This window comes from Apaloderma vittatum, unplaced genomic scaffold (assembly GCF_000703405.1).
Source record: "Apaloderma vittatum isolate BGI_N311 unplaced genomic scaffold, ASM70340v1 scaffold11538, whole genome shotgun sequence".
In the NCBI taxonomy this organism is placed as follows: Eukaryota; Metazoa; Chordata; class Aves; order Trogoniformes; family Trogonidae; genus Apaloderma; species Apaloderma vittatum.
In genome coordinates, this window is record NW_009731360.1 from 390,395 (window position 1) to 399,667 (window position 9,273).

Below are 9,273 nucleotides of genomic sequence, written 5' to 3' on the forward strand. Positions count from 1 at the left end.
CCGGCCGGTTCCAGCCGCCCCAGCCCAGTCTCTTCTCCCGGCTGGTGGTGCCGCAGGGAAAGTGGATTTGTAAAGGGCAGAGATCTCACCCGGCTGGAGGGAAGCAGCAAGCAGTTGTGAAACTGGGCAGGTGGAGGGCAAAAATCTGGTTAAAAAAATACATAAATTTTTGTCCCAACTGCGCGATGGCCGTGATCTGCTTTGAAAACTGCACAGAGGAGCCAGATGTCGGCAGCCCAGGGAGGCGTGCCCAAAGGCTCTGCTGCCCCGAAACCTCCCAGCATCCCAGCCAGAGGAGATGTTCAGACATCACCGGGCATGGAAAAGGCACTGGAGTTATTCTCTTTTATGTCAGCTGAAGGCAGCACAAAGATTTCAAGCCACTCATGTTGTGCCTTCCTAATTCTTCTTCTACTCTAAGATTTCTGTTCTGTAAAAACAACAGTGTTCATACTTAATATTTTCTACAGACATAGCAGGAGAGATCACACAGAAAGCAATGACTCTTGTTGCACTATCTCATGTAAAGAGGAACAGACACCTCGAACTCCAAAATTAAAGTTTATCTCTCCTACCCACTACAGACCTCCCTGCCGTCCACCCCAGGAAGAGTAATTGCAAGTTTCCTCCTGAAGCCGTTATCTGCTGCTCCTCTTTCAGCCCCTGGCTCTTTTCCGAGCTCTGCAGCTCGCACACCTTGCACACGATGCTGGCAGAACTGAGCTTTAACACCTGAAGTGGATTAAAACCTTGGCCATAGCACACAGGTCGCTGAGACTCAGGTGAGAAGACGTTCACAGATGGATGAACCCGACCTTTGAGTGCACCTCAGTGCTGAGGAGGTGTCGAAAAGGAAGGTGTCTAAAAAAAAAATCAAGATCCGTAACACACTGGAAGACGAAGAGAGAGGGATGTACTGCATCTGGAAGCTCAGATGAGTCTGCTGGGAGGCACCTCTACCTGCCTTGAGACTGCAGCTTTGCTCTCTCTTTTGGCCTGAAGCAGGGAGGCCTTTTTGTTTCAGGAACTCAACAAGATTCACTCTTTTCTCAAAAAAACACTGCCTTTCTCCGTGCTTTAAGATACTCATTATTCTTTCACTTTTCCTGCTGGAGCTGTGACTGTACAGAAAAGAACTCGGCAGTCACCATTACAAAGTGAAAAGAAGGTGCATGACTGAATTCTGCTGCGGGAGCTATGGGCCAGGCATTTCTCTTATAAATCCAGTGGTTGTTTAACACAAATAAAGAAATGGTCAAGGAAGAAAGGATTGCACATAGCTAGACTTTTAACATTACTTAGTGGTTTATTTTACTGTTACACATAGTATACATAGTAAAAAGACCATTCCTAATTTAAAGACTAAGTTGAAAAATACTGCCAAATTGCTAGAAAAGGAAAGAAGACAGCAAAGCCTTAATAAACTTCTTGGGGACTTTATAAGTAAAGGCTTTAAGCTTCTCTTAGCTCAAAAGAGATGTTGACAGAAGAAGAATTGAAAGGAAATGGGCATAGGTGACAGGTTGTAAAAGGAATAAAATTTTACTTTTGCAACAAGAACTGAGCACAGAACAAAAGTCAAACTGGTTGAGGTAATCACACAATGTAACAGCTAGGCTAAAAATGGGGCTCAGTCTGCCTAGAAATAGGATAGCCATTTAAGCACGTTCTCTTGCCTTGTTTATGAGAGCCTTTCTCTGCCACTGAACTCATATCCCACAATCCTGCTGAGGTTTCCACCTACAGGGTCAAAGCAAGCCCTGCTTCCCTGCAATCTCAAACACAAAACAGGATCGAGCCCCAGTAAGTGAGCCGTGGCTCACTGTTTCTTAACGTACTAAAATTCATATTATAATCCTGCTGTAGGAATTTCAGTATCATTTTGTCGTGTTTGTAAGATACTGTTTACAGATCATAGAATCATGGAATGACTTGGATGGGAAGGGACCTTTAAAGGTCATCTAGTCCAACCCCCCCTTCACACAATGTAAGATGTCAATGTATTAGGTGGACGATCAGTATCTTCAACACATTTCTTTGAGGTAGATTTCCCAACCACCCCCCACAACTGTGTCCTTGAATTCTTTGGATTCCTGGTTGAAGATGAAGGGATGTAGGGTCAGACACCAGGACCTTGGGTGCTCCACTCCCCAAGAGCATGCTAGCAAAGAATCTCCACTCGTCCACCTTTGTCCCTTTAAAGGTGCTAGAAAAACCCATCTGGACACAAAGACTTCCCCACACACACACTCTTGTTCATATTAATAAAAGATAAATAATTACTACACCATAATGTTAGGGATCTTGAAGTCAGACTGCTTGCAGAACTGCAATTGCAAATTATATATCTACATCACATCTAATTCAGCACTCACACTGCTTTTTGGATTCCCTCATCCCCATTTCACAGAGAATGGAACTGAAACACACAAATAATGGAACTGATCAATCAAAAATCCAGCTGTAATAGTCTAATAATTGAAGTCCGTGCCCAACAAGACCACTCAGATGGCTACACTTAATTATAGGTTTCTATGCTTTTCTGAATCAGGAATAGATTTACTTGCCCAAAGGCAACCCATATCTCAATTGCCACTTTGGTTCCATCACACTGTCACACACTTTGCAACGGAGCTGAATTGGTTTCTTCGCCTGTAAAGCTGCTTCACAGCAAAATGTGAGTTTCAGCTGTTACTATCAATATTATTATAAAATCAGAATACCCCACTGGCTTCGTTGAGGTTGTATTAGACTGAAATTGCTAACTCTCCAGGGAAATAGTCCTTCTACATTTTCTCTAGGATAAATCATGACATCACTCCTCAGAAACTTTGAAACAAACAGTATGTCACTTACTGTAAGAGAGTTAACATCATTGATCAAAAATCTAATTAAAAGTAATAGTTTCTCTTTCTTTTGTACATGTCTTCCCATCACCCCTCTTCTTCATTTCTAAATTGCCTCTAAATGCAACCAAAAGAATGCCCAAAACTTGTAAAGCTTTCCAGTCCAAAGAGAAAAAGAATCTTGCTGAGGAGAACAATCTCTAGTTTCACTACGACTGTACATAGAACTGTCTGAGTTGGGGAAAAATTACCATTTCTCTACCTCAAAGATGCAGACATCCAGAAACAGACAAAAGAACACTTTCAGTTTGAATAGCTACAGTAAAGCCATTTTAGGAAATACATCTTATAAGACAGAGGATGATCCACAGGGAACTCTTCTGTAAGCTCAGAGCCCTATTACATTCCTGTAAGACAGAAGGCAAAAATGTCCCTATGAAAACCACACGCCAAAGAACATACTCACAAATTCTTCTCATTACCTGAACTAGGAAATCCTCAGTGGTGAAACTCTACAAGTGAAGAAGTCTTCTAATGTAGCTTCATGTTCAGCAACCAACCTGCCAGGGGAAGCAAGTCCTCCCCTGCCCAGCACCCCAAAGGCAACACTGGAGCCACATGTTACAGCACACATTAACTACCCAGGCACAGCAAAGCTTTGCTGATAGGACCACTTCTTCCAAGAAGATACAGTAATTTTGAAACCAAGCATCAACTTCCACTCTTTTCTCTCCTCTGGGAGTGTCATTTTGGATGGGGTATTTTGTGAATTTCTGTGGGAAAAAATATCATTTCTAACTCAGAAACTCTAAGTTTGTAAACTACAGGTGAGGTCCTCTAAGGCAAAAAGAACTGAATATCCATAACATCTTCACCATTAGCCTTTCAAAGCTACTTTCAGGATCAATAGCTTCAGTCACTGTACTGAAAAACACATCTCAGTCGTCTTCCCTGCAGCTCTGACAAGCAGTCTGTGAAAACTCACCACAACAGTTCATCAGTGTGGTCGCATTAGCTGCATGGAATAGCAACTGGAATATCATCATATTTTAAGTCAGTTAGGCCTGCAGTCCTTAGAGGAACGACTGTACTTTAACATTGTTTGCCCATAATGCATAAACCAGGAGTCAGGGTATCAGAAAAAAAAAAAATAATAATAATTCTTACCTTTAATTTAATAAATTTATGGTCTTCTTCTGGACATTAATCTAGGAATTAGTGAAAATTATGCTGCTCACTGTACCATATTCCAATCACAACAGACTGGAAACTCGACTAAAAAATTCTAAGAAGTTCCAAAGAATCTCTCTGCTCTGGCTCCTAAACTGGCCTCAGCCAGGTAAGGAATGAACTAAGATTATAGACCCACTTCTTTCATTCCTTGCAATAAAGCCAGTTAGCATTGCAGATCCAGAACTAAAGCTAAATGAGATCATAACCATCTGCCTCTAAAAAGAGCTACGGCGAACAGACATCAAAAAGTGAGACACTGACATACATGCTTCAACACAGAGCAAAGCACAGCAAAGAAAAAATAAACATAGGAAGTCTCCACAAAGCCAATGTTCCCAATAGAACTGTGCTGTAATGTGCATGTTAATCTTAACTGATACAAGTGGTTTTCTCACTTAATAAACATACTGTAGCAAATCAGTGCTTCCAGCCCATAGGACATGGTCTCCTAATCTGGACTTCACTTAAATCCATGGCAAAATTCATTAATTCGTCCAGAATTTCACTCACTAAAAATACAAAAAAGAAATAACCCGCAAACACACAATACTGTTCTAAAATGCTTCACAATCATTATCTCAGAATACTGAATGAAAAAAACCACAATTCAAAATGATGTTTTCTGTACCTAGTACTCAGCTGAAACTGTTAAATACAATACTGTTCAATTTCAACAGTTCCCACAAAGTTGGTGAAAGACTTGCCACACGTAACTAACCTGTGTCAACACATTAAATGCTTTCTCATAGTTATATAGCTTCAGCTGTCTGTCTCTGCATGTGTACAGTCACAGGGAGAAACTACGCAAGAATACAACCGAGTCTGTGCCTTGGAACTGCTTTGACATATTTTGTTAAAAATAAATACTGGAGAGTGTTGAAAACCTACCTAAAAATACTTCCTCAAAGATCTCTAACCTCAGCTACCTGACAGCACACTTTAAAAACAAGGCCAAATATATTTCAGTAACAATAACAAGGACTATTTCAAAAAAAAAAGAAAAAAAAAGAAAAAAAAAGAAAAAAAAAAGAAAAAAAAAGAAAAAAAAAGAAAAAAAAAAAAAGAAAGCAAGCAATAGTTAAGAAAGACAGGGAATCAGCTAGGCATCAAAGCTCTTATGAGCCCATGCAGACAGAAGTGAGATAAGAGAATTGGGGATGTTTGTCTTACCTTGGAATAAAAATGCTTTGCTGGCATTGTGTAATCCTGACACTTGTGTTACCCCAAGGGTTGTATTCACAAGATCCAGTTCTGTGATGACATCAATTTGTAAGTCAGGATCCATTCCAAACCCTACAGCTGTCGGAGGCACAGAGAGAGAGAGAGAGAGAGTTAGATCAATTTTTATTTGAAATCAGGTAATGAAAAGAATGGAGAAGAATATCAAGTGCAGACATCTCTAGTACCTTCACACTCACACACACACTGTATACAGTAATTACTTACAAGACAGTAACTCTGCTATGGGAAAGAGAACATATTTTTTTCCAGTTTTTTCAGTTAAACTACTTCCTTTCAACAGATTTCACTACACACAAGTTCAAGCATTCCAAACCTGACACATTAATACAGTATCTTCATAAGGCTAAATTGTAATAAATAAATAAAAGCATAACCACCTATGCAAAAAAAGATGAAAGAGATTTACAGCATTCACTATTTCCAGGGAGACATCAGAACTGAAAGTTCCTCTCACATTTCATAACAAGCTGTGACTAATAGATCAGGCCCCGCAGCTCATAATCTGAATGTAATCTGTTTTCCCAACTGGACAAAATGACCCCAGATACGGAGATAGGGTAGCAGGGCAAAGAACACCATCCTGTAATCCAAGAGCCCTGGGTGACTCACAAAACTGTTTGATACTGCTTCAGAAGCACACCACGGTATTTCAGCACAGCCGGTGCCCGTGAAGCATGCCAAAGCCTACCTACAAATAGCAGACGTTCATTCACCTACACCAGCAGTAGCAACTTCTGGTCTGCAGGAGCATCTACTGGAGAAATGTAAAGCTAAACCTAAAATTTAGAAATGCCTTATGCCCGGGAAAAGACTGGGCACTCCTTGAACAAGCAGGGACCTGCCAGAAAAAAAAAACATACTCTCAAGCAATTTGAAGTTGCTGTGTTCAGAAGTTCAGGACAACGCGACAGTTACGGCACGCCAAGCTCACTAAATACATCTCTTTATTCTAGGGATGGGAAGAGGCCAGTGTGACCACATAAACCAGTGTTACAATGAGACCTGTGCCTGAGACACAGGTCAAATACCTTGAGTGGGATCCAAGAATTTTCCTAATGAAATTTTTCTCTAACATTGTTAGTTACAGGAACAGGCTCCAGGAATGAAATCCTGACACACCTAAAAATCAATAGTAGAAGTCCCACTGACTTCTGCAGAGCAAGAATGTGCTGTAAAGCACATTCAGATTGATTTCCACTGAGTGGACTTCATGTTCAGGTCTAAATTAATTCATTTGTTACTCCAGGACTATGCTTCTGGATCAGTTAAGCAGCAACTATTCTAGGTTGATTCTCTGAAAGGCTCTCAGAAATTACTGAGGTGTACAGAATGAACAAGAAGTTACGTATTTTAGTCATAAATCATCTGTACCACAGCACTTTCTCCTTTCCTTCAGTTAAGGATTAAAACTTGTTGGAATAATGTGTTGGGCTAATGCAAAGGATTCTACTGCACAAGAAGCAAAGTAGTAAAAAAAATTGAAAAGGCAGCTTTAGGAGGTCTCTAGCAACCTTATTCTACAAGGAAAATTAAGATCTAGAAGCCACCTGCAGAACCAAAACTCCAAGAATGCTGACATATCCAAATGAGTACATACACAGTGCTTTTATAAGGACGTGGGGATAAGTACCTTTTTGTAGAAAATTAGAGAATATGAACTCAGGTAAACTTCTCCAAAGGTAAGAGCTTCCCAGATAACCAGCTCCATCCTCAGGCTTTTAGTACTAGCTTTAACTTTACCTACTCTTGATGCTCAGGCACTGAACAACCACAGCTGACACTGCGCATGCTGATGCACCAAGAATATCCTCCCCTTCTGGAGGAAACACCGACATCAAAAACCAGCAGCTCTTCTGATCCCAAACCCCTCACACAGTCAAGATGCTACTACTGAAGAAACATACCCATGGCTGCTGTAGCCAACATTTACCAGAAACTGCTTTCCTTTAGCGTACATGCCTCTGATTAACAAGAGAGAACTTATCGACCTATTGATTCGTAACCTATAACAAGTCTTCCAGTGCAAGGGCTGCAACTTACAAACCCCAGACACTAAAAAAAAATACAAGGAGTAGCCTTTCCAGGAAAAACAAACAAACAAACCAAAAGCAAAGATTGATCAAGAAAAAAAACAGAAAGACTTTCTTCTGGTTTTCCTTTTTTTTTTTTTTACTTTTTTATTTCTTCTAAGATTTTCACGCAGAAGAAAAGCAGTACACTGTAAATTTTGTGCTTACCTATTAGGAAAAATCACATCTGCTGTGCCTGCTGAGGATAGAGTATGCTGTTCCTCATTTGAAAGTGGTTAGGTCTTTTCAGATCAGTAATAACTAATAATATGAAAGGAGGTCAAGCAGGGGCTAAAACTTGCTCAATGGAAAGAACAAACTACGTCCAGCAAGACAATTCTTCACCCCACTAAAATCAGTGAAAGCTCTGCCACAGACATCAACTGGGTAAGGACAGAAACCACATCTAGCAAGTATAGGCACTCCCATAAATCACAGTAGCTCCATTGCTTTATTAAAGCTGTTTATTCCAGCCTGAATACCCAAGGCTCAACAAGTATAGATCACTGTAGCTCCACAAGCTTCGATTTACACCAGTGAAGCATCTTCCGTGACAACTTCAGTTTGTCCCCTTCCAGATTTCAAAATGCTTTCAAAACCAGGGACTACTTCTAATGTCACAGCAACTGTTTAGCAAGAGCCTACATTGCTTTAAATACCTAGTCATTTTTCTGTGCTGGCTCTTCAAACTGAGGCAGGCACTCAAAAGCCTAGTTAATAATTAATAAACAACAAATCAGCAGCTTCAGTATGATAACCAAGTTTCCTTTTCCCCTGTGGTCTCCCTCAGTGTATCAGAAAGATACCACAGGCATATCAACCACACTTGCATCTAGTATTTTATGCTGCCTCTCTTCAGTGGAACAAGATGCTAGAAATACCATTTCTTTCTGAAGTAAAAATTAACTATCAACCTGCCTGCTCTCACTGGAGAACCATGTAAAGTCTGGGCCTGATTCTGACTGATACTGTTTTCAATTACTATTTAAAGTAATTGGGCCATTCCCCTTAAAGCAGGGGCTTACACTAGCAAAACTCCAAATGATTCAGTCAGGTGGGCGGGAATAAAAATCATCTCAGGACTTGGTGGATTTGGCCCAATGTGAACTGAAGGCACTACAGCAGATTAGAGGATTAAGCCATATAATTATGAATGATGTCATTAGGAAATCCCTAAAAGAAATTAATTCTGCCTTACAGCTCCAACAGCGTTCTCAGCTTGTGCCTTTATCACCTACACCCAAGCACCAGCAATCATGCCATGCTCCCTCTAGTTAACGTGCAGCCATGCAACGTAATGCAGCGCATTAATAATTTCCTCAATATATCTAACGCGCTACTTGGGGATGGAAAAACTTTAAGCACACTCAACACAACCAAGTCATTCCCATGTACCCATGTGCAATCATTCAAACGGTAAAGTGCAGGCTCTGAGAGAAGCAATTTGCTCTTTTCCTCTCACAGCTTCAAAAAAAAAAGAACTTTCCGAGTGGCTTCGCAAACCCAGGTAGTGGAGTTTCAGGTCCTACTGACCATTTCCGATGAGCAGCGTGCACTACTCATAACAGCACCACTGCGAAAGGAACAGGTGATTTTTTTTTCAACTATTTTCACGTCACACCTTTTAAGATCAGTAGATTTTGATGAGGTAATAATCACCGTAAGAATAATTATAATTTTAAAACACAGGTTCCTTTGCCCTTGGAATAATTGCGCTCGGTAATTTCCTTGAGAAGAGCTGCAAAGCGAGCTCCCCTCGGGAGCTCCAACCGAGGACGAGCGGTACCCGGGGCAAGAGAACAAAGCCTCCACAAGCAACAAGAAACGGTACTTGGGTCGCCCAAACGCTGCTGGAATAACGCAGCGGGCACCGCACCGGCTGG

At 40.9% G+C, this 9,273-nt stretch overlaps 1 protein-coding gene across 1 annotated transcript in view; it reads right to left on the bottom strand.

Annotated features, from left to right (window-relative positions):
• The window catches only part of NELL1 (NEL-like 1 (chicken)), a 251,715-nt gene extending 246,351 nt beyond the window's left edge, over window positions 1-5,364 (bottom strand). Inside the window, exon 1 of the mRNA XM_009875157.1 lies at window positions 5,250-5,364. Within this exon, the coding sequence (XP_009873459.1) occupies window positions 5,250-5,364 (115 nt within the window). The remainder of the gene's footprint in view (window positions 1-5,249) is intronic.
• Window positions 5,365-9,273: the final 3,909 nt, after the last annotated feature.